General features: G+C 46.9%; 2 protein-coding genes and 1 pseudogene across 4 annotated transcripts in view; 2 read left to right on the top strand and 1 right to left on the bottom strand.

Moving 5' to 3' along the window:
• lepr (leptin receptor) overlaps positions 1–13,128 on the top strand; it is a 41,101-nt gene extending 27,973 nt beyond the window's left edge. Inside the window, exons 9-21 of the mRNA XM_083648111.1 lie at positions 691–860; positions 1,003–1,102; positions 1,541–1,640; positions 3,639–3,859; positions 4,640–4,794; positions 5,203–5,356; positions 5,707–5,789; positions 5,879–6,092; positions 6,830–7,036; positions 7,131–7,214; positions 8,251–8,344; positions 9,247–9,322; positions 9,810–13,128. Coding sequence (XP_083504237.1) covers positions 691–860; positions 1,003–1,102; positions 1,541–1,640; positions 3,639–3,859; positions 4,640–4,794; positions 5,203–5,356; positions 5,707–5,789; positions 5,879–6,092; positions 6,830–7,036; positions 7,131–7,214; positions 8,251–8,344; positions 9,247–9,322; positions 9,810–10,718 — 2,567 coding nt within the window. The 3' untranslated portion in view covers positions 10,719–13,128. The remainder of the gene's footprint in view (positions 1–690; positions 861–1,002; positions 1,103–1,540; positions 1,641–3,638; positions 3,860–4,639; positions 4,795–5,202; positions 5,357–5,706; positions 5,790–5,878; positions 6,093–6,829; positions 7,037–7,130; positions 7,215–8,250; positions 8,345–9,246; positions 9,323–9,809) is intronic.
• A 1,389-nt stretch (positions 13,129–14,517) lies between these two features.
• LOC310786008 (F-box DNA helicase 1 pseudogene) lies at positions 14,518–18,318 on the top strand (annotated as a pseudogene). The gene has a single exon. The product of its transcript is annotated as an F-box DNA helicase 1 pseudogene (transcript).
• A 1,167-nt stretch (positions 18,319–19,485) lies between these two features.
• On the bottom strand, positions 19,486–26,987 carry ttc22 (tetratricopeptide repeat domain 22). 2 transcript variants are annotated; one of them, XM_083648104.1, is made up of 9 exons: positions 26,600–26,987; positions 25,441–25,741; positions 24,742–24,797; positions 24,515–24,630; positions 24,218–24,336; positions 22,833–22,994; positions 22,267–22,419; positions 20,830–20,991; positions 19,486–20,517 (listed from the first exon to the last, which is right to left on the bottom strand). In XM_083648104.1, the coding sequence occupies exons 1-9, from the start codon at positions 26,869–26,871 to the stop codon at positions 20,146–20,148; spliced, it is 1,713 nt and encodes a 570-aa protein (XP_083504230.1). In that variant the 5' UTR covers positions 26,872–26,987; the 3' UTR covers positions 19,486–20,145. The 2 variants fall into 2 exon arrangements, with proteins under 2 accessions (XP_083504230.1, XP_083504231.1); XM_083648105.1 differs by having other exon boundaries at positions 25,441–25,738.
• Between the last annotated feature and the right edge of the window lie 869 nt (positions 26,988–27,856).

Below are 27,856 nucleotides of genomic sequence, written 5' to 3'. Positions count from 1 at the left end.
GACACTGTGGATGAACGGGAGTGACTCAGGTGCAGTTGGATCTAGGATGTTTGTTTCATTCTCCTTTTGTTACCATTGTCATCTGGTGGTTTCTTCATTCCTCCCCTGCTTTGTTTTATCTGTAGGTGACATGGAAAGAACTTATGTAAATAAATAATAATAAAGAAACTGTAGATTATATAAGTTAAAGTATGAAAGAACTAGGGATGCACCGATATGAAAATTTTGGCCGATGCCGATAACCGATATTAACATTGCTGTTATGGCCGATAACCGATATTTACCGATGTCGATATGATCTGTATAAAAGCACATTTTTATGATCATCACATTTTGTACATACTGAAAAACACATGTTAACACTGAATTTGAAAAAGTTATGCATTTCTTTATTTGCAAAGCCTTTGGAAAAGCCCATAAATCATAGATTTATTGCATTATTTCATATCAATGTGAAGAATTTGGCTGATAATGATAACCGATATTAACATTGCAACATCTGACTGATACCGATATGACCGATATGTTAAGAAATGACCAACATCGGCCGATACCGATATGATTGCCGATATATCGTGCATCCCTAGAAAGAACGAGATACTGTACTGCCAACTGCTATAAGAGATATCCCCCAAAAAAACGACGTTGCAGCTACACGTCATCATGACCGGGTTGTGCATTTGTTTCCAGCGGTGAGCTACATCCCTGAGACGGTGGTGGTGCACCCTGGGGAGGAGGTGACGGTGTATTGTGTGTTCAACGACCGCAGCATCAACGCCAGCGACGCCAGCACCGCCGTCTGGAGGCGCAACTTTAACCAGCAGCTGCACCACAGCCAGTACAGGCCCGTCAACCAATGGGTAAGTCCTTCTTCCAGGTCTTTTCTCAGTTTCTCTCCGTGTGTTCCTCCCCTTAGACTTCTTAGGAACAGCACGGCACATGAGCGCACAGTTGCAGTACACCACACATGTGGATCTGACCAGGTTCTTTGAAACTCACCAGGTGAGCCAGGTGACGGTGCGTGCATCAGAGGAGAGGATGTATGATTTTCTGCAGTGCACGCAGGAGTGGAACATCCCCTACAGCCAGATCTATGTGGAAGGTGAGCTCTCTCTCTCTGATATATATCTAAGTATTAGGCGATGATATGCGATGCTATTTTTTTGTTTTGTTTTTAATCTAGCACATGCTTCCTCCAATACATGTGCAGTCGCCAGCCGCTTCTTTTCACCTGATAGCGAGGAGTTTCACTGGCAGGATGTAGCATGTGGGAGTCATGTCATGTTCTATTCAAATGGTTGGCAAACATCAGGGCTGGAGTTCTGATTCTCTTGCAGGAAGCAGCCTGGAGTCTACCTCCCTTTTTTTTTGTATTTGCATCCATTTTGAGCACATTCCAAGTGGAGAAACACAGGAAAGAGAGGAGATAGTGGCACAGCAACAGGCACATTGTGAACCAAAAATAAGCACAGCACAAGAAAACACAGGAACCCCCGTCTGGTGGTTGTGTTTTCCTGAACGTCCCTCTGTGTGTTTTCAGGAGCTGCCATTGATATAAGCTGCAAGACCAATGGTGACATGGACGCTATGACCTGTAGCTGGAGAAACAAGCAATGGACTACGCCCAATTTCTTATCCAGGTAAATCCCATCTTACAGAAACATTTTTACTTAGATTGCCTGTTTGGTACGGCTTATTTCATTTCACTCTCAACACATTGAATCAACTGAACACGGGCGGGCACGGTGGTAGAGCTGTCGCCTCACAGTCAGAAGGTCCTGAGTTCGATTCTCGCCTGGGACACTGTGGGCGCTGTGGTTGTGTTCCCCCCCATATCTTCAGTGCCCACTGCCCAGGTGGGGTATCTCGTCGTAAGGGCCTTTCTCTCTGTGTGGAGTTTGCATGTTCTCCCCGTGCTCCCCCAGGGGGTTCCTCCGTATATAACCCCCCCACTAAAAACATGCAGAAGATCAGATCGTCATCGTCATCCGACCAGTGACGACAACATCCGAAGTTGGTCCCCGGGCGCTGTACGAGAAAGCGACCACTGCTCCTGGCCTGCCCCCCGGAGGAAAGGACATGCCTGGATGGGTTAAATGCAGAGGACACTTTTCACCGGCCACCGTCAGCATGAGTGGGTTGTGGCCACATGCATGTGTTGTGGTGTTCGTGTGACAATAAAAAGACGGGGCTTGTCCCGTTACGAGAGTTTTTACGAGAGTATATACCAGTGGACATTCATTGGACACACCCAGGAAACTGTCATATAATGCAGCAGCATTGAAGTAATGCCAGAAAATGTCTAACCTAAGTTCAATTGAAGATTGAACTAAATGATATATAGTGACTCAGTAAGTGAATGACTGTATGTTTGTGATATTTTTTCTATAAGGATTTCACAAAGGACAGAATATGGCAGTGGAACTTGGAACTTATTTTTAGAAAACTCTTTTGCCGGTCTCTTAAATCATCTTTGAGGGGCATTACTTTTACTTTTCCAGGCCTCATTATCATTCTTTCCCTGTCTCTCTCTTTGCCAGGATGATATACTGTACGTCTTTCTGCTCCATACAATAGAAACCATACAACCCACGCTTGAAAATATTGAATTAAATAACACACTGATGACTGATGAAGCTCCAAAGTAAGCAGAGAAGGAATGAGATCATGCTTAGACATGTTTGATAGCTCATTTTTACTCAGTGACATGTAGGCGTGTACCGCTGACACTTCCTGTGCAACACCGTACCGTACTGTAGCTGCTACCATTACGTATGTCTAACGTTTAATTGTATGTTTAATAAGGAATATGCTATTTGCACCTGTATGTCAAATACGCCGAATTTAAAATGCCGAGTTTAACTGTATGTTTAATAAGGAATATGTTATTTGCACCTGTATGTCAAATACGCAGAATTTAAAATGTTTAAGCACGTCTAAAGTATGCACACGACATGTGCACCTACAGTATGTGCAGTGAATATGCCACTGTCTCTGACTTGTCTTATCACTATACTGCCTTATTGCTTGTTGTGTCTCTTGTTGTTTTTGCACTCATAAGCCCTGTTATATTTGTACTATGTTGTAAATGGAGTCCACAGCACAAGAATTTCACACGTGATACTTGTACCATGGAGTGACAATAAAAATCTTGAAATCTTGAATCTTGAAATCTTGAACACCCCACCCCCTTAGTGACATGTAGGCGTGTACCACTGAGGCTTCCTGTGCAACACCCCGCTGAGGCTTCCTGTGCAACACCCCGCCCCTTTAGTGACATGTAGGCGTGTACCACTGACACTTCCTGTGCAACACCCCGCCCCCTTAGTGACATGTAGGCGTGTACCACTGACACTTCCTGTGCAACACCCCGCCCCCTTAGTGACATGTAGGTGTGTACCACTGACACTTCCTGTGCAACACCCCGTCCCCTTAGTGACATGTAGGCGTGTACGGTTGAGGTTTCCTGTGCAACACCCCGCCCCCTTGATATTCTTTCACTCACTCTCCTTCTCTCCCACTCACCCCCCACCCCCCCCCCCCCCTCCCTCTTCAAATCTCCACCTCATGAATAGAGATGGAAAATTTGGCATTTCAACCATATCAATTAGACATTTCACATTTTCTCCTTATCACAGGTGGGCCGACCTGCCGTGCGATGTGATGGAGGCGCGGGAGAGAGCGGGGGAGGAGGTGGGGCAGATGGGGAAGGCGACGTGCCAGTGGTCGGTGGAGAGGGTCTGGACCTGCACCATCCAGCCGCTGAGAATGAACTGCTACAAGCTGTGGCTGGAGACGCCGGCCCACCTGGGCCCGGTCAGCTCCTCCAGACCCATCTACCTCTCGCCCACGCATCACGGTGAGCCTGGAGGAATGACTGTATGAAACAGAGAGAGGAAGTGACAGAGATTTGAATTTGCCGTGCTGATATCAGTCTGGGGGGACAGAGAGCTTGCTGAAATGTGGGAAGTTGGGATCTCTGTCTTTTGTCTCTCGCCTACATTTAGATCCATCCAACAATGGGATTTACAGGGCAGGGTGCAAGCATCAGATCTGAAATGTAGGCTACACCACAGAATGACCAGTATTTTGGGGGAAAGGCCACTCATTTATATGTAGGCAGGCACAATGACCGATGAAAAAAAAAAAGTTGTTATACCGTAGTTTTGAGCCCCTGTCATTCAGAGGCTGTTGGATCATCCTACCTGTCTGCCGCGCTGCGGGAGAAAATGATGCAATCATTCTGTCCAAACTTTCACTAATCTAATCTCATCATGACATCCAGGGATAGGCTATATTTTGCTAGCCGATGCGTTTAGAACATTATTCTCACTTTGATCAGACAGTCTTGCTATAGTGTAGCGTATTAATGCTTGCTGTATTTAAACTGCCGTGACATTTGTTTGAGGAGCATATCGAGACAGACGGGGATGAAAGTGGGCAGAGAGGGAGGGGAGGGGGGAGCTCAGAGCGCTTTGGTCGCTGCTGGAACCTCATTTGACGCTCCAAAATCGAAACGCTCTTGGTGCGGGTTCGGCCATTTAAAACAATGGGTGGACTTCAAAGCGCCAGCGTCTGACGCTCCCTATGCGTTTTGGGCTTAACTCTTTGGTTTTCTCTAATGCTGTTTTCCCTTTAGTGAAGCCCCACCCACCGACTCATGTGAAGGCGGTGAGCCAGAGCAACGGGGCCCTGCTGGTGACGTGGCAGCCTCCCGATCTGCCCATTGAAGGGGTCCAGTGTCAGTTCCGTTACCACTCGCCCTCCACCGTGAGAGCCCAGCCTGACTGGAAGGTACAGTCAGCTCATCTGCTCACAACCAGAGCTTTGATTGGAAGGCCAAGTGGAACTATGGATGTCATTTAGCTGACCCTGCTCCAAAAGCAAACATGATGACCTCCATAATATTGATGTTTTCCTCTGCCACTGATATTGGCATTTAAAAAAAAGGGAACAAACAAATAAGCTAGCAGGTCTCAGCTGCTATATTTCAAAGATTCTCCCATCTAAACAATACAAATCATAATTGAAAAAAAAAAAAAAAAAAGATTCTCCCATCTAAATGTACGGAGCAGTCTGACATGAGCTGCTATATGAAATTGCATTCCTGTCCTCTGATTAAATCTTTTTCTAGGACATTGGAAGCACACAATCTCCTTTTGGCCCCAAACGAGATTCTAAGAAAAATGTTCATGCTTGCAGGTCCAGAGTCCAACACGGGTTTCCTGGGCAGAGGTCGCGGTGCCGGACATGTGCCGTGTGTACGTGGTGCAAGTCCAGTGCATGAACACTGACGGCACTGGCTACTGGAGTGACTGGAGTGACTCTGTCTACTCCACACCCCAAAACAGCAGAGGTAGACAACCGCTCGTTTCAGTCCAGTACAACCCGTTTGCTTTTTCAAAGTAAAACGTTCTTGATTCTATGTGAAAACACTGAGGAGACGCTATCATATCTGTCTGTGTCATATATATCTATGTGAAAACACTGAGGAGATGCTATCATATCTGTCTATGTCATATATATCTATGTGAAAACACAGGCGATGCTATCATATCTGTTCTCCTCCTGGCTTTTGCTCTAATGGGAAATGGTACACACATGTATACATACGTTCTCATCCCATCACCTCCACCATCGTCTCTAAGGTCAGTTAACACAGAGGTACAAGCTGGTGTGTCATGTGATTGCACATTTCCCCCTCAGTTCCTGAGCGTGGTCCTGACTTTTGGAGAGTTCTTCAGGACGGTCCGTATAGAAACCAGACCAATGTCACTCTGCTGTTTGAGGTACACACAATGAAATGTGAAATACACAAATCTATCATTAGTTTCAGTCAATAATGTGAATGAAAATATTTTTAATCTTTCCCCCAAAGCGTCTCGCAGTAGTGGGACGTTCCTACTGTGTGGATGGATTTCTAGTTCAGCACCAGGCCACTGGTGGCACTGTGACCAGGGAGCGGATAGAGCTGGCAACCTCCTACAGCTTTGAGTGGAGCCAGGAAGTCCACACCGTGACCGTGGAAGCCTACAACAGTCTGGGCAGCTCCGCTAACAACATCAACATGACGTTGGAGAGGAGACCCAAACGTGAGTCAGCTCTTGTGGCATGGCTGGGGTGGGGGGAAATGGAAAAACCCATCAAAACAAACATGACCTTATCTCACTGCAGCAGCATCCAAACAATTTGTTGTCATTGGATGGGTGACCATGTGGTGCTAGGAGTGGTGTTGGAGGACCAGTAGGGGGTGCTCTGCTCTTCCCTCTGGTCTTATGAATAATCTCCCCAATTCCCCTGGGCAGAGACAGGGACTCTGTCCTGTGAGTGAGCACCGTCCTTCAGATGAGACGTTAAACCGATGTCCTGACTCTCTGTGTTCAATAAAGAGCCCGTTGTTACTAGATTCCCACTCAGGCCTTCCTTCCATCATGGCCACCTAATCATCCCTCAATCATCTAATTGTCCCCCTGCTCTCCACTGTGACAGCTGATGTGTGCTGAGCGTTCTATCACCCAGGTGGGTGCTACACATCGGTGCTGATATCAAGCGCTTTGGGTGCCTTGAAAGCATTATATAAATCTATTCAATTATTAGTATTAGTTGAGCAGATAGGTATGTAGGCTACTATAACATTAAATGGAAATGTAATTTCCAATGAAAAACATCACATTACTGAACCATGTATTCCGTTCTGTGGAGAGCGCCAAGGCATCAGAAACCAAGAGCTGAGAACCTCCAGGTCATGTGAAAGCCTTCTTTTCTATTCAATTCTGTTGTGTTGTGTCTTCTATTCATTCCACTCTATTCCTTTTCATCTGCACTGCAGGTCAGTGTGTGCGCTCGTTCCACGTGTCACTCATCAACGGTACCTGTGTGTCTCTGTCCTGGAGCCTGCTGGATGACCACTCCGTCCCTGTGGCCATGGTGGTCCAGTGGTCGGCTCAGAGGCAGCAGCACCCTGACCGACGACAGAGCCAAAGTGCGGGAACCTGGGCCAGGCTTCCCTACACCGACCACACCGTCTACCTGAGAGGTGAGTGCCTCTGCAGTGTCATTCACATCATGTCCTCTCTCTTTCTGTCTCTCCTGAAATGCCATAAAAATACAAGCTTTGTATCATCTCACAGGTGATTTCTTTGGCTCGGAGGAGTATGAGTTCTACTTGTACCCTGTGTTTGCTGATGGAGAAGGGGAGCCGGTGTACACTATGGGTATGTTTTCCAACAATGTTACAGCACTGTCTGTATATTACTATATTACCTCATATCAGTGGTGTAGTGGTCCCTGGAGAAGTGGGTAGACTGTCATTTACTTTTTTAATTGAATTATAGGCTACAATGTAACAATGAGAAGAATTAGGCTACCATAACCTGAACATTTCTGAATTTAGTTCATTGATACACAAATTTCAAATCAACTCACTAAGTTAATTTGAACCCAAGTAGCTGCCAAAATAATGGAAACATTTAAGTAATTGAGGGATGCATTATTATAGAAAGCAGACTAAATTGCCCCCCCCCCCCCCTCCAATGTGTGACTGTTTCTCTCTTGACACACAGTAACAGGTTTTATTTTGAAAATCGACAGGATGTTTTATTTTATTATTCTCGTGAATTCCTGCCCAGCTCGATCTGCTCTGTGCTGCTTGACACAACTCAAAGAGAGAAGCGAAAATACACAGGCCGATTTGTTTAGTGGAGCAGAGCGGAGAGCCACTTCGGGGACGCCTCTGGTGGACACAGGCGTTCACTAGACAGGCTGCGTTCGCCTCGCCTCACGGTCGTAATGCAACATTTCCTGGTGGAATCTCAATCGGCCCGGCTGCCCGGCAGAGACTTTAGGCAGAAAAGAGAAAAAACTTGAATGGATGCACATCAAAGGAGATTTAGAAGTGAGTAAAATCCGCAAATCCGTCTGAAAAATAAGTAAGTAGACACCGTCTACCTGCGTCTACCCTCCACTACACCACTGCCTCATATTACATTGGGAAAAGCCCAGCAGAAACATTGAATCTCCATCCCAATGGATTTTTTTCCCCCTGGTGGTACGGTTCTGAAAAATGCAAATATACCAGTAAACATTTCAAAGAAAACAATTTTGGTGCGATATTTACGCAGGATATGTGCATGCTGTTTGTTTTCAGGCACAATGTCATCATACATTTGCATGAATCAACAGAATTGGCTGAATTGGAGATCCAGTCTTTCTGCAGGACACTTGTTAATGCGTATTCTTCTCCTCCTTTAGCCACCAGAGGAGACCCTGCAGCCTACGTGCTGCTGATGATCATCACCTTTCTCTCCATCGTTCTGTTGGTCACTCTGGTCCTCTCCCAAAACCAGTAAGAGTATACACTAAGCAGAATGATGCTCATTCAAGTCATATCATGTGTTTGAATGGGTTTCACCAGCAGTAAGGTCAGAAAACAATGTAAACCTTCAATTCAGCTGAATATACAAATAGCCTATCTTAGTAACAGTAGTAATAAGGGTACTTACAAGGGATCCATTAGTTACTTCTGACATGCAGATGTGTAATATTATGTAGTGTTCTTTCAAATTCAAAAATGTCATCTGTCCCTGATAGAAATTCTGTCTATCAGTGTAAAAAAAAAACACACACACACCTGCAAGAGATGATAAATGATGTTAATCACTGAGGTGCATCGTGAGGATCTAATTAAGGGGACAGGGAGATATTGACCATGCACAATTAGGAGTGTGACATTTAAGAAGCCCACAAGGGTCTAACTCCACTTGACCTCGGCTGATGGAAGACAGGGAGATAAGATAAGAGGAGAAAGACAATGAAGACAAATCAAAGGGGAAAGAAGAGGGGCACGGAGGGATGCGAACTGAACTAGAGCTGCAACGATTAATCGATCGACAGAAAATTAATCGACAACTATTTTGATAATCGATTAATCGTTATGAGTACAATTTTAAGAGAAAAGGTCCAAATTCTCTGATTCCAGCTTCTTAAGTGTGAATATTGTCTGGTTTCTTTACTCCTGTATGACAGTAAACTGATATTATCTTTGAGTTGAGGACAAAACAAGACATTTGAGGGCGTCATCTTGGGCTTTGGGAAACACTGATCGTCATTTGCTACCATTTTCTGACATTTTATAGACCAAACAACTAATCGATTAATCGAGAAAATAATAGTCAGATTAATCGATTATGAAAATAATCGGTAGTTGCAGCCCTAAACTGATCATCTGCTGTGTTGTTTGGTTCCCAGGATGAAGAAGTTTGTGTGGAAGGATGTGCCCAACCCCAACAACTGCTCCTGGGCCAAAGGGCTGGACTTCAAAAAGGTACAACACAGTGACGCTACAGAGAGCCTTCTTACTTTGGATCAGAGACTGCATTTTGGATACGCCCTCGAGTTAGACTAAATTACAATATTCACTCAATTCATTCAGATGTGCTATTTCATGTTTGTGCTCATTATTGAGATGGGATTCTATTGCAAAACCTCTTCTCTGTGCCTGCACAACATGCTGTAGTTCAGCAAATAGGTCAATACTGTATGCCAATCTATAAAGCTCAGTTAGCAGTTAACAGTTAGCAATGCTGCCCTCAAGTGGTAATAGTATCAAATTGGCAGTTCATCGTTTGAGGGGGGAAAACGGCAGAATGTCTCCCTGCCAACCATTGCTAGGTTTCAGACAGTGATAATTACAGACATTACTGAAATCTGTCCTGTTGTTGATATCTTATTGAATCTTTCATTCGTGCACAGACTGTACTCTCCTGTTAGGACTTTGCCCTTCACATGTGTGTTTGTGTCTCCATCTATAGACCGACGCCTTCGACCGCCTGTTCAGGCTGCCGGAGGGCCTGCCACCCTGGCCGCTGCTGCTTCCTCCTGAGAACATCTCAGAAGCCGTCATAGTGGACAAGGCTGACCTCCTCCCAGCTCTGACCAGCGCCGTGTCCCAAGCTTCTGACCCGGCCACCATCTTAGCCGTCTCCCTAGCTCCAGGCTTGATCTCGTCGGGGGAAGTCCTGGGTGGTGGGGACACCTTGGCAGCCTCAGACCCGGAGCTAGGTGAGGCACGGCCGGTCGAGCCCCCGCCGCCCGGCACCGCCGACAGCTCTGCCCAGTCATCGGTCACCTACGCCACCGTGCTCCTCTGTGACCCAGAGCAGCACCATCAGCAGCCTGCGTGCCTCCGCTATAAGGACGGCAGTGGCAGCAGCAGCAGCTGCAGCGACGAGGGAAACTTCTCGGCCAACAACTCGGACATTTCCGGGTCTTTCCACGGAGGCCTGTGGGAGCTGGACAGTTGCCGGGGCGGGGAGGCGGATGACCCGCGGCGCTCCTGCTCCTACAACTCTGTGGAGGAGTTCTCTGAAACGTCCGAACCGGAGGAGGAGGACGAGGGGGTGAGAGAAGAGAAGGACTTGTGTTATCTGGGGATGGAGTATCCGGCTGAGGATGGGGAGAGCGATGGAGAGGAGGAGGAGGAGGAGGAGGAGGAGACAGAAGAGGAGACGACGACGACTGAGCTGCTTGAAAGTGTGGTTGTGAACAGAGAGGACTGTCCTGTGGAATCACATCGTTTACTTGGGCACGGGGACTTGAGCGAGCCACTGTCGGCATCAGTGTGTGGCTTCTCCCTGTTGTACATGCCTCAGTTCAGAACTGCTCCACCATGCACGAGGCAACTCACAGCTAAGCTACACGAAAGCGCCCCCCAGCTGTGAGCTTTGGCACTGCTGCACAAAGCAACATACAGTTCAATAAAAGTGCCGTGATTCAGAACGGGTTCCTTCAGTTTGAGGTGTCATGTCAAAAAAAAAAAAAAAAGATTTATATGACTCCCAACTGTAGGTATTTATTGAGGCTGCTATTTTGTTCTATGGGAAGGGGAGCGCACGGAAGACAGGAGGGCACAAGCCTATATCATGTATACCGGCTCGGTAGACATTTCTTTATTTCTTTATTCGGCTTTAAAGACCCAGGTTCTACTGTCCCTCACTGCTCCTCTGAAAACAGGTTGATAAGGTGTAAGTGTAACTGCTGACAGAGTGTGAGGGAAAATGAGCTTCAACACTTGTGTATATTTCAGTGGAGACTATGCTCATATGCTCTGTCAATACATTTAATATCCATAGAAAGCAGAAGGCGTACTCTGTATGCACGTGGTGTCATGGTGGGGAAGGAAGGAGGCAGCTATACTGTTTGTTTTCTTGTTTGTTTTTGTTCCCCCCCGTTCCTGCTCCACCCTCTGCTGATCTGGGGAGAGCCGAAACTGGCTCCATGCTTCCTCCGAGACATGGGCAGTTAGCCAGCCGCTTCTTTTCACCTGACAGGGGAAGCTTCACCGGTAGGACATAGCACGTGGGAGGATCACGCTATTCCAACGAGTTCCCCTCCCTCCGAACAGGCGCCCCGAACGACCAGAGGAGGCACCACTTCAGCGACGAGGATATTGCATGTTTTTGTGTGGGGTTCCTATATGAAGGAAACCCCCAGGGGGCACGGGGAGAACATGCAAACTCCACACAGAAAGGCCCTTTTGACGACCCCACCCGGGCGGTGGGCACCCGAAGACATGCGGACGGGCACGCACTCCTTCTAGCTGTGAGGCGACAGCATTACCACTGTGCCACCGTGCCCCCCCAAAGCCACCGTGCCCCCCCAAACAGCTATACTGTTGAGAAGAGCATCCATGTGACCTCAGACATCCTACACATTCTTTCAAAAGGACTGATAAGTGGGCGTGTCTTAGAGATACACAAAGCGTTTGGGATGCTCAGTATACAGTAGCTGCTTTTAGCCATCAACACCCTGCTGCTCCAACCTGGAGCTGAAAACAAGCCTCCATTAACGCCGATCTCTCCCAACGTGTTCGCCTGAACATGAACGTGTTCGCCTGGTGGGCGGCTGTGGCTCAGGAGGTAGAGCGCGTCCCCGGCTCCTCCAGTCCGCATGTCGAAGTGTCCTTAGGCAAGACACTGAACCCCAAATTGCTCCCGATGGCTGTGCCAGCACCCTGCATGGCAGCTGGCCGCCTTCGGTGTGTGAATGGGTGAATGTAGGCACATTGTAAAGCGCTTTGGATAAAAGCGCTATATAAATGCAGACCATTTACCATTTGTCTGAACATGAACGTGTTAGCCTGAAACTGAACATGAACGTGTTAGCCTGAACATGAACGTGTTAGCCTTAGCCTGAACATGAACGTGTTAGCCTGAACGTGAACGTGTTAGCCTGAACATGAGAGGTTTGAAAAGAATAAAGGAAAATGGAGGAGGAGCGAAAAGGGGTTGACTTCAAAGTGTGTGACTGACGGATTGAAACAGTACCATGTTGACAGCACATAGCCTAAACCGATGGACAAATGGCAAAATGGCAGGTGCATTTTGGACACTTGATTTACTGCATCTGTGGAGGAGAGTTTACACATTGGCATTTACATAGACAAACTAACCAACCAAACCCCAAAGAATGTTTTCTTTTCCATCGTGCTGTACTGTATTTGAAACTTTGTTACAATTTGTGAGAAATGTGCTAATCTATTTTTCTGTTTGCCATTTTAAATTGTCAATGGAAAGCTGTTGAACAGTGTAAACAAAAGACGGAAGAATGTACATTGAATGCAATGGATGACCGACATTAAAAGGTTGTGAGAAGAATATTGAAATATGGATTGACAAATTGTTATTGTATATTGAGATCTCGTCTATTTTTCACAGTGAAAATAAAGTATTTATTGTGAGTGGTTGTGATTTATAGTCATAGAGCAGAGACCAATGTTATCACTTATCAGTGAGCTGATTTAATGTGTAGTGTATTTAAAATTGACCGTGCGCACCAAAGCACAACACCAGACTTTTGTCAAAACTAATGGATGTGCAGATGTGTGTAAAGATGGTGGCCATCTTGTGTGATGTCAGTATATTTTTCATTTTTAGAATGACAACACTCCCAGAGGCTCTACCATCTTTGGTCAATTTTGAGTATCCAGGCATCACTTCATTTAAGTTCATAGTAGCTTTTCTTGACCAAGAAGTATGTTTGTTTATTTTTTTTTATTATTTTTTTAAACAGACTATGGAAAGAAGAGGAGTGAAAAGAAAATGTGCCTAGTGATTCTTGGTGTTATGAGAAAATAAGTATGGCTGATGAAAGTCTGACCAAAATGTCCTATTAAAAGTTTTGACTGCAAGTCTGAAGCAGTGTGCGGGAGTCTCTTCATTAAAAAAAATCCTGCATGCGATATATACTCTACAGTCGTTCTGCCTGCGTTTGTGTGTGAGAGAGAGAGAGAGAGAGAGAGAATACTATAGGCCTATCTGTGTGCCAGCCTGTCATCAAACTCCTGACATCACAAAAGTGATTTTTGAAATGCTTTAACATTGTCTTCATTAACATTCTTTTGATCATGTGTAAATCAGTGGAGGCTCGTCCATGTTCTCCAGGTGAGAGTTTGCAGGCAGTTTCATCTAGCTGGACACCTACACTGTATGCATGTACTATAGTAAATATAAAGGTAAACATGGCAACCCAAAGTCGATGATTATAAACCAATGTCAATATTTCAGAAAAATCTGACATTTCCCTCGTAGTCCCATAACTTACAGGTTTGATAGGCCTACCTGTACTCCTATGAATTTACATTGTTGGATAACACTGTAGGCTGCTATGCATGTGTGTAGTAATGTGCTGTTCAGATGTAGTAAGAAGGGTCTCAAAGAAAACTAGGGAAATTAGACCACATTACACACACTGGCTACCAGTCACTCAGAGAATTGATTTCAAAATCGTGCTGCTTGTCTACAAATCACTGTGGGCCCAATACTGCCCCAAGAGTTACCATACAGCACAATTCACTTTTTATTAGTATTAGGGGTTCAAGCGCCGAAGGGGCGGAACCCCTATTGAAATTGCTTTGTTTATTCTTTATTATTCCTGTTCTTCCGTAAACCCGTGTATACATCAGAAACCCCACAGTAACCAAACGTTGCACATAGGCTAGAAAACTCACCCACTACTCAGTAGTATTGGTAATTATACCAAATTCCAGCGATACAACCAACACATCAATATCAATATCTGGCCCATTGTGACATCATCATCATAACCATCAATATCATTGAGCCAATCAATATCTGGCCCAATGACAGATATTGGTGGTTACAAGATGACCTAACAATGTTAATGTAGGGCTGGAAACCCTCTCCGATCATAGTAGGACTGGCTACACAATGCTGATGGTATCAGTTTGAAACACAGTCACTGAAAAACAGTGTCAGTTGGCAGTTGGCATCCTCAATGCACAATACTGTATATGTCCTCTTTAGCATACAAGGTATATGACATCATCAGTGCTTTATGACATCACTAATGATGTCACAATGTCTGACATCACTGATGATGTCACAATGTCTGACATCATCAGTGATGTCATAAAGCACTGATGATGTCACAATGAGAGTTGTTAAATAGGGGTTCTGGTTTTCTTCAGCACACTCTCTCCAGGTGAATCCTGGTTTTAGGATGGCTAAAGGTAAAGCCAAGAGCAGCCCCGGCACGCCCACCAAGAGACGGAAGCTCGGAAGCCCTAATGGACAACAACGAGTCATCTCTGACTTCTTTGCCATGGCAGGAGCTGCCAGTTCCACCCCGTGGAGATCCCAGCCCTGCTCGTCCACACAAACACATAGACTCCAAGGAGAGCTCGCTTCCACGCAGGAGCTAACAGCGGAGCATGAGGAGGATGAAGATGACGATGTCAGCCTGTTAGCCACTCCGCTCTACACTCCGATAAAGGCAGAGGAAGAGGTGGACTACCTGGAGGGAGTCACAGCTGAGATGTTTGCGGGTGATGAGGAGTTTGAGCTCTTTCCCAGTGGACAGGAGGCACCCAATCCGCTCTACACTCCAGTAAAGGTGGAGCCAGAGGAAGAGGTGGACTACCTGGAGGGACTCACAGCAGAGATGTTTGGGGGTGATGAGGAGTTTGAGCTCTGTCCCAGTGGACAGGAGGCACCCAATCCGCTCTACACTCCAGTAAAGGTGGAGCCAGAGGAAGAGGTGGACTACCTGGAGGGAATCACAGCCGAGATGTTTGGGGGTGATGAGGAGTTTGAGCTCTGTCCCAGTGGACAGGAGGCGCTCAATCCGCTCTACACTCCAGTAAAGGTGGAGCCAGAGGAAGAGGTGGACTACCTGGAGGGAGTCACAGCTGAGATGTTTGGAGGTGATGAGGAGTTTGAGCTCTTTCCCAGTGGACAGGAGGCACCCGATCCGCTCTACACTCCAGTAAAGGTGGAGCCAGAGGAAGAGGTGGACTACCTGGAGGGACTCACAGCAGAGATGTTTGGGGGTGATGAGGAGTTTGAGCTCTGTCCCAGTGGACAGGAGGCACCCAATCCGCTCTACACTCCAGTAAAGGTGGAGCCAGAGGAAGAGGTGGACTACCTGGAGGGAATCACAGCCGAGATGTTTGGGGGTGATGAGGAGTTTGAGCTCTGTCCCAGTGGACAGGAGGCGCTCAATCCGCTCTACACTCCAGTAAAGGTGGAGCCAGAGGAAGAGGTGGACTACCTGGAGGGAATCACAGCCGAGATCTTCGGGGGTGATGAGGAGTTTGAGCTCTTTCCCAGTGGACAGGAGGCGCCCGATCCGCACTACACTCCAGTAAAGGTGGAGCCAGAGGAAGAGGTGGACTACCTGGAGGGACTCACAGCCGAGATGTTTAGGGGTGATGAGGAGTTTGAGCCCCTTGCCAGTGGACAGGAGGCACGAGAAGGTGCACACTACGGACTCCTGGGCGGCTCCTGGGGGCAGGGCCTCCTGCAGCCCCAGGACCTGACAGAGGAGGCGCAGAGGCAGGTGCTGAGCTATCAGCCTGCCCAGGATGCTTACCACAATGCCAGTCGGGACCAGGACCCCAGGTTTGTCCCTCTGAAGATGCAGTACTACCGTCGTTACATGATGAAGGAGAAGGCGACGGTTCAGGAGATCAACTCCATCCTGAAGCATGGGGGCATACTGGATCCAGACATGTCTCACCAGCACAGCCTGCGACACCTCATTGTCATGATGGCAGAGCACAAACTCAGTGCAGTGCAGCCTGAGGATGTCCTGCAGTGTGTGAAGGGACACCGTCTGTTTCCTCAGGCAGAGTCCTGCCTCAAACTCACCATCCCCAACATCCACAAGCACATCAACCTGGGCGTTGAGGCTCAAAACCCGTGCGCTGCCATGGCGGTGATCCTGATTCTGAGTGAAGGTGTGGGAGACGTGCAGGATCTGGTCTCCCTGCTCGGCGCCTGCCTCTCCCACACTAGCATCACGGATTTCCTCTGTCACATGGCCACCATGCTGCTCGCAATGCTGAGGCACAACATTAAGATCAGCAGGCGGACTCATTATAACATCTACTATGTGCTGCATCTGATGAACGCTCCTTCGTCTTCTGTTGGCTCCGGTCAGAGCGGGCGGCAGCAGGTGCAGATGACGCACGAGCAACAGCAAATCTTGAGACATGACATTCAGACCGACCACGTGGTCAAGATCATGGCGTTCGCAGGCACAGGGAAGACGACCACCCTGGTCAAGTATGCCGAGCAGCGGCCGCACCTCCGCTTCCTTTATGCCGCCTTCAACAAGTCTGTGGCCATTCAGGCGAAGCGCTGCTTCCCCAGCAATGTGTCCTGCATGACCGTCCACTCCATGGCCTTCAAGGATGTCGGCCGGAGGTTCTGTAAGAAGCTGGCCTTTAACTTGAAGCCCTTCAACATCGCCTTGGTGATGCCCAAAGGCCGCGGCGGCTACGTCCATGCCACGGTGGTGACCAAGACTCTCAACACTTTCATGGCCTCAGCAGATCCATGCATCACCGCGGACCATGTCCCACCCAAATACAAGAACAGCAAGGGCATCGAGATGACGCTGAACTACGACCAGCAACTGGAGTATGTGAGGAATGCACAGGACATCTGGGACAAGATGAAGGATCCCATTGCGACGCTTAAGCAAGGACACTACATGACGCATGACGGTTACCTGAAGCTCTGGCAGCTGGAAAACCAGAAGCCCTGCCTTTCCAAACACTACGACATCATTTTCATAGATGAGGCGCAGGATTGCACCCCAGCCATCCTGGATGTTCTCCTGTCTCAGCGTTGTGGGAAGATCCTGGTTGGAGATCCACACCAGCAGATCTACACCTTCAGAGGAGCCATCAATGCCCTGCACATGGTGCAGCACACACACGTCTACTGGCTCACACAGAGCTTCCGGTTCGGAGCGGAGATCGCCTTCATCGGCTCCACCATCCTTGAAGTGGGTAAAGGTGTCCAGAATTTTCTGGTGGGAGGAAACCAGAAAGGCAGCGTGTGTAGGGAGAGCATCGACGCAGCGTCAACAGCGAGGTCGGGTGCGAGCGGCGCTCGCGGGCAGACGGCCATCTTGTCGCGGACCAACGTCGGCGTGTTCAGCGAAGCCGTGCGGCTCACCGACGCCAACGCATGCTGCCGGATCCACTTTGTGGGAGGGGTTGAGAATGCGGGCCTGAGTAAGATCATGGACATCTGGCTGCTGATGCAGGGGGGATACAATCACACAAGACGCATCCAGGACGCCTTCATCCGGTCCTTCAAGTCCAGCCAGTGGGGCTACACCAGCCTGAAGGAGTACGCCATGCAAACGGAGGACCGAGAGCTGGAGGCCAAGCTGTCTGTGGTGGAGAAGTACCTCAGCCGCATCCCTGAGCTGGTGACGAGGCTGACCGCCTGCTCTGAGAACGACTACCACAACGCACACTTCATCCTAGGCACGGTGCACAAGGCCAAAGGACTGGAGTTCGACACGGTGATGATGACCGATGACTTTGTCAAGATTCCCTGTGCCAGACACAACCTGCACCGCCTCGATGACTTCTGTTTGGAGAACATTCCAGAGGATGAGTGGAACCTGCTGTACGTGGCTGTGACCCGCGCCAAAACCTCGCTGATGATCACCAGGAACCTCAGCAACATCCTCACTCTGGCCGGCGAATACTTCCTGAGGTCGGAGCTGACCAGCCCCCCGTTGACGGGCGGCCCGCCCCCCCGCTGCTGCATCCCGGACTGTCCCAACTCCGTCATCGCCGGCTCCGCCTTCGCCATGTTCAAACGGCGCATGAAATATATGGACGGCGTGTGTCCCGGCGGCCCGCTGTGTGAGATGTGCGTGTGGAAACGCATCGGGCCGACCGCCTTCCTCATGACGGACGATGTGCTCTCATTGGCTGACGTGGACGAGAGGCTGGAGCTGTCCCACAACTACCAGATGCTGACGCTGCGCTGCTGACGCGCCGCTGCGCAAGTACTTCAAAATAAAAGCCTCTTCGTTGAGGTCACAGAAAGGAGTTTCTTAGGTGAGCCTGACTGAGCATGCTGACCAGCTCAGAGACACTGGAACAATCCGTTTTTTGTTTCGTTCCACACATCACCTGCCAATCACAGTGTGGGGCGGAGCATTTATGACATCACTATATGTCTGACTGACTGACAGTGCCAAAAGGGTGCCCTTTTCAATAGAGAATAGCTCGTATTTCTCCAATCACCTGCCTTTAGGCGGCACATCCCCCCTATCATCACTCATTATTTTCCCAGAGTTTCCCTCCGCTTTGACCAAGTTTTCCTTGCTTGGTACAGATGTGTAGGCAGAAGCAAAATTGCGGGAGCCAACTCATCTGTTTTAAGAGTCTATGTGCAAAGCTCTGGATTTTCGTAAGATACGTATCTGAAATGAAAGACTTTTACATTTCAAAGCAGAACGTTTCTCAAGATCTGTATATCTTTATCTCATAAAACTTTGATATTTAGAGATATGTTTCAAAAGTACTTCAAAATAAAAGCCTCTTCGTTGATGTCACAGAAAGGAGTTTCTTAGGTGAGCCTGACTGAGCATGCTGTCCAGCTCAGAGACGCTGGAACAATCAGTTTTTTGTTTCGTTCCACACATCGCCTGCCAATCACAGTGTGGGGCGGAGCATTTATGACATCACTATATGACTGACTGACTGACAGTGCCAAAAGGGTGCCCTTTTCAATAGAGAATAGCTCGTATTTCTCCAATCACCTGCCTTTAGGCGGGACATCCCCCCTATCATCACTCATTATTTTCCCAGAGTTTCCCTCTCCGCTTTGACCAAGTTTTCCTTGCTTGGTACAGATATAGGCAGAAGCAAAATTGCGGGAGCCAACTCATCTGTTTTAAGAGTCTATGTGCAAAGCTCTGGATTTTCGTAAGATACGTATCTGAAATGAAAGACTTTTACATTTCAAAGCAGAACGTTTCTCAAGATCTGTATATCTTTATCTCATAAAACTTTGATATTTAGAGATATGTTTCAAAAGTTTGATATTTCGCTACTCTACCGACTAGTCTAGCCTTAAAGTGGATTATTAGTCATTTCAAAAACAGATATATGGAATAGTTTTATTATTTATTTGATTCGGTAGGTGAAGCTGAATATCTTTTGAACTGTAGTATTTGTACATTATTACATTACAATCTTAAAAAACGTGTGTTTGTTCAAGTGACTTTCATTGTTGAGGAGTGGCAGACTGGCCAGGAATTGTTCAAAGGTAATAAATAACATATATTGGGATGACTCAACAAACACAATTTACAAATGACATTTTAAGTGTCCAGTGTATCTTTTTACTTACATAAACTTAAAACAAGTATCTTTCAATCAATTTCTTCCACTTTGCTGTAGGCAAACCACACCCAGTGTTCATAAATAAACAAGCAAGCAAGCAAACAAACAAACAAAGGAAACAAAAAAACAGAACAGATCACATGCCACGTGATTCAAAAATACAATAGTCTAGTCTTTCATAACTACATGTTTTATGTACAGTATCACTTTGGTAAAGGCGTGTGATTGAAGGGTCTTCTGCACTCAGAGCAGGAGGAACCTACTGTACAGCAACCAATGTCTTGCTGTCTGTCCCCATCTGGTGGTCATTCAAATGTCAAATGTGTGAGAAGTAGACCTACATCATTTAATGTCTAAAAATAACCCATTTTAACAATGTTTTGTCATCTTAACAACAATTATTAATTGTCTCATCTCTCATCACAACCCTGCCTTGGAATAAAAACTAAAAAAGTCACATATCTGCTTCACAAGGAGAAAGTTCTAGCCAGCAGCCTCTTGTTGCCGAGTCGTTTGGGCTGCACGGTGTCCAGCAGCCTCCTCACCAGGTCCAGTCTGCCCGTCCTGATCAGCGTCTTGGATAGCTCTGTGACCTCCGCTGTGCGAGTCCTGCACAGGCTCCTCAGCTCGGCCTGCACTACGTGGCCCGGGTACTTCTCCTCTGCCCTCTGCACCCACACCTCCAGCTGGGTGATGGCCGGATGGGGGTCCGAGCCCCCCAGGGTGAACAGAGCCAGGAGGGCCTCCAGGAGGCAGCGCAGGGCGGTGGTGTCGCTGCCCCCAGGCCTCTCCAGCTCCAGGGCCCGTTTGAAGCAGTCTGCAGCGTTCTGCTCCTCGGCCTTCAGAATCAGAATCAGAATCGGCATTATTGGCCACGTATGTACTCGTAAAAACAATTTGACTCCGGTTTGCGTTGCTCTCAATGTACTCACACACACAACAAAAGGTATGCACATGGCTAAAACAAACAAAGGAGGACAGCGGTGCATTAACATTTAACTACTATAAGTGTGTGAAAAGTGTCTATTTTAAATACGTATATGAAATAAATGTATGGACACTATATGTATAAATAAGCCACAAAGGATTGTAAACAAAGACTCATACAGATATATTATCAGATATTGCACAGTTATTGCAGTTATTTACACCTTCAGCAGCAGGCAGCGCCCCCTCAGCACATGCAGGTCTGGCAGGCTGTCGCCCAGCTCACACTGCAGGGCCCGGGACAGGCTCACCAGGGCACAGTTCACCGCCGCCTCGTCCACCAGGAGGCTCTCCCGCAGTGCATCCACACCCATGTAGTAATACACCTAAAAAGCCATGTTTTGAGGAAATGGAGACGGGAGATTTTGCCAACAGGTATGACCATCATTATTTTTTTTCATCATTAAGTATTTCCTCCCCTCTATTGGTAACAAGATATGAAAACAAATAAACACTTTTTTTTGCGGTGCAAGATGACTGGGATGGATAGTAAAGAGAGAATCTTGGAACCAAAAAGTGTCCAGAATTTAAAAAAAAACAGTGCTCTTGTGTAAAAACCCTTTTTTCCTCATTGATATTGATCAATATCATGCTTTTACCTGTGCCATCTCCAGGTACGTGCTTTTACCTGTGCCATCTCCAGGTGCGTGCGTGCTTTTACCTGTGCCATCTCCAGGTACGTGCATGCTTTTACCTGTGCCATCTCCAGGCGCGTGCGTGCTTTTACCTGTGCCATCTCCAGGTACGTGCATGCTTTTACCTGTGCCATCTCCAGGTGCGTGCGTGCTTTTACCTGTGCCATCTCCAGGTGCGTGCGTGCTTTTACCTGTGCCATCTCCAGGTGCGTGCGTGCTTTTACCTGTGCCATCTCCAGGTGCGTGTGTGCTTTTACCTGTGCCATCTCCAGGTGCGTGCGTGCTTTTACCTGTGCCATCTCCAGGTGCGTGCGTGCTGTTACCTGTGCCATCTCCAGGTGTGTGCGTGCTTTTACCTGTGCCATCTCCAGGTGCGTGCATGCTTTTACCTGTGCCATCTCCAGGTGCATGCGTGCTTTTACCTGTGCCATCTCCAGGTGCGTGCATGCTTTTACCTGTGCCATCTCCAGGTGCGTGCTTTTACATGTGCCATCTCCAGGTGCGCGCGTGCTTTTACCTGTGCCATCTCCAGGTGCGTGCATGCTTTTACCTGTGCCATCTCCAGGTGCGTGCATGCTTTTACCTGTGCCATCTCCAGGTGCGTGCTTTTACCTGTGCCATCTCCAGGTGCGCGCATGCTTTTACCTGTGCCATCTCGAGGTGCGCGCGTGCTTTTACCTGTGCCATCTCCAGGTGTGTGCTTTTACCTGTGCCATCTCCAGGTGCGCGCATGCTTTTACCTGTGCCATCTCCAGGTGCGTGCTTTTACCTGTGCCATCTCCAGGTGCGTGTGTGCTTTTACCTGTGCCATCTCCAGGTGTGTGCGTGCTTTTACCTGTGCCATCTCCAGCGTGTGCGTGCTTTTACCTGTGCCATCTCCAGGTGCGTGCGTGCTTTTACCTGTGCCATCTCCAGGTGCGTGCGTGCTTTTACCTGTGCCATCTCCAGGTGTGTGCGTGCTTTTACCTGTGCCATCTCCAGGTGCGTGCGTAAACAGGGACGCACAGTCAGGACCTTGTCCAGGTCTTTTCTGGCCTCGGTCAGATTCTGTCTGTCAGGGATTCCACTGAGACCACATTTCGCCTTCTCCAGATCCCTGACATAGAGCATCATATTGATCTAAAATGGAAAAATTTACAATTATTTATACTGTGCACCTTAATGTATTATTTTATTGAATGTATACACAAATTAATATAACTTTATGTAACGGTTTTGGAGAATTAAAACACAATGTTACCACTTCCACTGCCAGGCATTATACTACTACAGGCTGTATTGCCACTATTATTAGTTGATACAGTTACAGTTATTTGTCGTTTTGTTTCAAATTTGATTGCAGAACTGAATTCCTCTTTGAAATGTATCTAATTAGTTTTATGGGAGTTTCGAACACAACAGAACTAATTGCCCAATGTATAAATCATACCCGTCTTTCTCTCAAGCCAAACGAATGCAAAATCTCAGGTATTAATGGGATTTCAAGGGGTACGTGACTCATTATCGGCTTGGTGTACTTGATGCTGCAGTACCTTGGCCCGGGTGCAGTAGGCCTGCCAGTTGAGCTCTGGGTCTGGCAGCACATTGAGGGCCATGTTGCAGATCCCTGTGGCCATGTCATGTTTGCCGAGCAGAAAGAACACCTTGGCCAGGAGGTTGAGGATGAAGGCATCATCGCTGGCCAGCTTTATGGCCTGGAGGAACAGTCATGACTAAATGGTTATGGTGTTGGATACACAGTGGCTTTATGGCCTGGAGGAGGAACAGTATTATGTATGTGTGTTCGGCGCAGAAGTTCTTGCATCTGGTGGCTGACTAATCAACATGGCTGGTGGCAATCATCTCATCACTCCTGGTCAAATACCCCGGTTCTCCAACTACCCGTCGCCAGTTTGTTCTGTCTACTATGTGGTAGCTACTGTATACCTCAGTAAGCTCTTGTCAGAGTAAAATAATTGATTGACTGCTTATTGATTGATTGTTGATCATTGTAGACTCTGTTTAATTATGATCTAACTGACATGCATGGCTCACATCTGAGGCACTCAATCTGAGTGTCTCTTCTGCTGGGAAGCAGTTTGTTATGTCGAAAAGGCAAACCCACCTGGAGTGGAGGGGATAACGTAGTATTTTGTCTTCCTGGCGTATAGAAGGTTTTGTTTTGGTTTGTTGTGAAGATCAGCGTCTTATTTTGTCTCCATGGGAAACATCCCATGGAATTGTACTAGTCACCAGTCATCTGAGGGAGGGGGCTGGGCTGACTATATTTGACATGTAATGTTTATCTTCTGCACACAATGACTTTGATATTGTGACACTCTGCAGAGTCCTGATGATTGAAATAAACAAATCCTTATTCATTACAAACGAGCAACTAATTTATTGGTGGATCAACAAGGCATTTCATTTTATTTTTCCACAACACTCTTTCCTCTTATTCAGAGTTTTTGCCTGCTTTGTGGTTTTCTGTGTTTCCAGTGTTTTGGACTCTTGTTGACTGTAGCTTTGCCTGTGTTCAGGTCCTGTGCCTCGTACATCTCGTACGCCAGCTGTGTTCAGCTTTCCTGGTTCGAGTCCATCTTGCCTGCCACCAAGATCTCCTCCGCCTGACTGCCTGTGCTCACTCCAGCCACCAACCAAACTCCATTCATTAAAACCTGTTCAACGTTTACGCCGTCTCCTTGTCTGCTTCTGGGTTCAGAACTCTTAATTGTGACGATATCAGCCTCAAACGCAAATGAATATCCTTATCCATCATCTGGAGGCCTTAGTTTCCAACTCTAGTTCCATCTATTGAGACAGTGGAAACGTGCATGAAAGTAGAAAAGTGCACGGAACGCAAGGAGGAACCTAGCTACTGTGTGTGTGTGTGTGTGTGTGTGTGTGTGTGTGTGTGTGTGTGTGTGTGTTAACTCACAGTTCCATAGCAGGACAGAGGATCTGAACCTGAGTAGCCACAGTCATGTATAGACATGGGCACAGTGGTGAACTCCTCCTTCCTCTCCAACAGGATGCCAATGTAACACCAGGCTAGAGCTGAGGGGAGAGGTGTTTTAGGTCATCTGCACATTATTGGTCCGTACCTCAACTATGAAAATGGTATTGATCAAAGTGTCTTCCAGCCGAAACACCATCAGAAGAAGCGCACATTCTACATGACATGAATACTGTAAAACAGATCCGATGCATTTATACAGAAGCAAACCACGACTACCTTTGTGTTGGGTTTTCTCCGACTTGAGTGTTTCTGTGAGGAGCATCAGTCCCTTATTGTAGTGAGAGAGTCTGGAGTATTCACAGTCCTCTTTGGTCTTTACTATGTCATCTAGTCTGCAGGGAGAGAACGACTGCTTGCTCATTGCACATAGGTGTGTATAAATGAAGAAATATATGAACTAGTGCAATGGTATTTGTCAAGTACCCGCAACATGACTTTTGTACCTTATATAGATTGTTGCCATTTTAAAATACCAGCTTCGTTTTTCCTCCATGGGTATCTGAAAAACAACATATATATATTTATATACCGTATGTAATCAGCATTCAAGAACAGCAATGGACGTAAACAAAGCCAGCAATGCAATAGAAAGGACACAGGTAAAGCTTAGGTCAGGGGTTCCCAACCTTGAGAATTCTGACTTTAATCTCAAAACTCAAACTTTTCTCTCAAAATTCTGACACTAACTCGGAATTCGGACTTTAATCTCAGAATTCGGACTTTATTCTCAGAATCCTGGTTTAAAGTTATAATCTCAAAGATTTTCATCTAAAAAAAATTAAACAAGAGTCACTCACAATGTTGATTGAGGCTATCGTCCATTGATGGAAGCCTTTGCAGTATATAGTGACATTATGTGACATTAATGCAACACTGTTTGGATGTCACCTGCAATTACCACTCATCGCCATAGGTGTCACCCAAGAGAACAAAGCTGAAATCTTAGAGATTATCACTTTAAACTCAGAACTAAAAAAACAAAAAATCAGAAGTGACCCTAATCATCTTCGGTAGTATTAAATTGGGTCTGGTGTAAAAAATAAAATAAAAAATAAGGCGACCCTATTTGAATTCCAGGCGACCCCACTTAGGGTCGTGACCCTAAGGTTGGGAACCACTGGCTTAGGTATTTCCCTCCTCACCAGCTGTCCCCCATAGTCCAGAGCTCTGTTGTACAGTGTGAGTGCTGCGGCCAGTCTCTCCCTCAGGTCGTCCTCTTTGTCCAGCTCCACATCGTAGGGGTGAGCGTAGGCCTGCTCGGCAAGGCACCGGGCCGCGAGCAGCCTGGACTCCTCCTGACAGGCCTCCCCACCCTCCAGGCCCATGAGCTGGGACACTTTCTCCACACACTCCCCTGCGTCCAGCTCCCTCCCCAGCTTGTCGTAGACATAGCCCAGGTTGGCCCATGCGTTGAGGTTCCCAGGATCCTCTTTACAAATACTTCTGAAAAGGCCAAGATTGCAGGCAGCACTTAATTTTTTTTACAGTAGTTACTGGGCGGGTTTGCCAACTAAAATAGATTGTCAGCAGAGTTTGAATCGTGTTATGCCATCCCTCAGTAATACAAGTATGCTATGTATTTGGGTTTTGACATTGACAGTGTCAGTGGCATAAGTAGTATTGTATCTAGCATAGAAGCAGCTTGTTTGCACTCAAATCATTTTTCAGTTAGGTATCCTATGTAATACTAGTGACATCGTCAGTGTTGTATTTTTACCCCATTCAGCCTGCTCTTTCCTGCGCTGTCAGTCTCGCCCCCTCCACCTCCCCCTCTCCACCCAGTCTTCACAGACCCATCAGTCATCTGATTCTTCAGTCTGAGGAGTCTCATCAGTCTCAGAAGGAGAGGCATCACCATCACCACCACCACCACCAGTATCTAGACTCTACAGGGGGATCTATCTGGCTGCTGCTCACGGCTGATGCAGCTCTATCTCAATATCTCCCTGTGGTATCTAAGCGCCAAAGACTATTAACAATACCTCATTCTCATCATATTTTCTGTAATTCATCATTCTTTCACTATTGTAATAAACATTATTTTATTCATTATCTGGTCTCTAGTCTCTCCTGATTGAACTATCTATGGTGATTCTGGGTTAACTGAAAGAGGTTGTTAGGCATAGGCTACATTCACGCAGTAGCCTGTGTTGCTACTCACAAGAATGCTATGAAATATTTTACTAGGCAAGATTTCCTCTGAAATTCCCCATTCACTATGCCTCAAAATACTACCTGAGAGATCTAGCTTGCTTGGTGATCACTGTACTCTTTACTGCCTATAAGAACACGTTGAATCACCTGAACACCTCCTCAGCTGTCTCCAGCTGGTCTAGGTGAAAGGCCAGGAAGCCCAGAAGGTTGCGGACGGCGTACTGCAGGTATCCCACCTCGGCCTCCAGCTCGCCACGCAGGCTGTGCTGCCTCAGGTGGGTGTCCCGGCGGCGCAGCTCCCCGGGGCCGGCCGGGTCACCGTTCAGGTTGAGGTCCAGGTGGAAGTATCCCGGGATGTAATCCATGTCCTCCATGAGAGCCTGGATGTCCTCTGTGCTGCTGCTGCCTCCTTCCTCCATGGCCTCCTCCCTTCTTCCTCGCCTTTTATTTTTTTTTAAAGAAAGAAAAAGATGGCAAAATCAGATCCTGTACTAATTCGCCTCTCTGTGTTTGAGTCGTTTGTATGTGTTTTAATCCAAACCCTTAGAAAAACACCTGCTCCCTGCTCAGCCTGGAGTCCAGCTTCACTGCGATCTAAGCCACGCCTCAGTGCACTGATCTGACAATGGTTGTTGTCATCCAGGTGTGCAGACAGGTAAAACAGGTTAGGCCTGCGAGCGACAAGGGAGTGGAATACAGTGTAACTGCAAGAGCGTGTAGGCAGCTACTGTATCTTTTTCTCTAACTCACATTTGTTCCTCATTGTTTCACCCCCCACACATTATTTCCCTGTTCTTCCTTTCATTCTGCCTCCCTCTTGATTCTCTTCCTCATCCTTAAATCTATTTGATTCGATGGGAAAGTACTGTAGGTTGCAGCATCTTTCTTGTTCTAATGTGCCTCTTGTGACAGGATAATCTAATAATCTAATAATCCATCGTGACAGGATAATATAATAATATGATGATCCTTGCAAAAGGGGGGTAATTTATTTTCGCTATAATTCCATTCATAAGTAACACAATGCCTATTTTGGTCATGGGTTTTATACACTTTCTGTAATAAAACATCTAAAAGCATCAATTTTATTATCATATGGGGGACCATGGGACAAAATCCTATCAAATGGGGGTCCGTGGTCTAATCTTTGTCAGTTTAGGGGTCCTTCATGTGTTAACCAGTAGGGTAACTGCTACTAATTCCATAAACAACCTTGCAAGGTTTCCCCAGTTTTTCTGTTTATACATAGTGAGTCTTTTCAGTACATCTTCAGTGCCACGCAAGTGTTGCGTGACATTGTCTGATCTCATCTTGATTAATATGGCCATATTTAACAATTTCCCGTCAACCCCCCATGCCAGTAGTTTGAAATAATTAGATTCTATTTCTTCGTAGCCTGTCTTT

Source organism: Poromitra crassiceps (genome assembly GCF_964638095.1).
Source record: "Poromitra crassiceps genome assembly, chromosome: 12".
Lineage (NCBI taxonomy): Eukaryota > Metazoa > Chordata > Actinopteri > Beryciformes > Melamphaidae > Poromitra > Poromitra crassiceps.
Note: the sequence above shows the minus strand (reverse complement) of the source record. Positions and strands in the feature narration are given on the sequence as shown.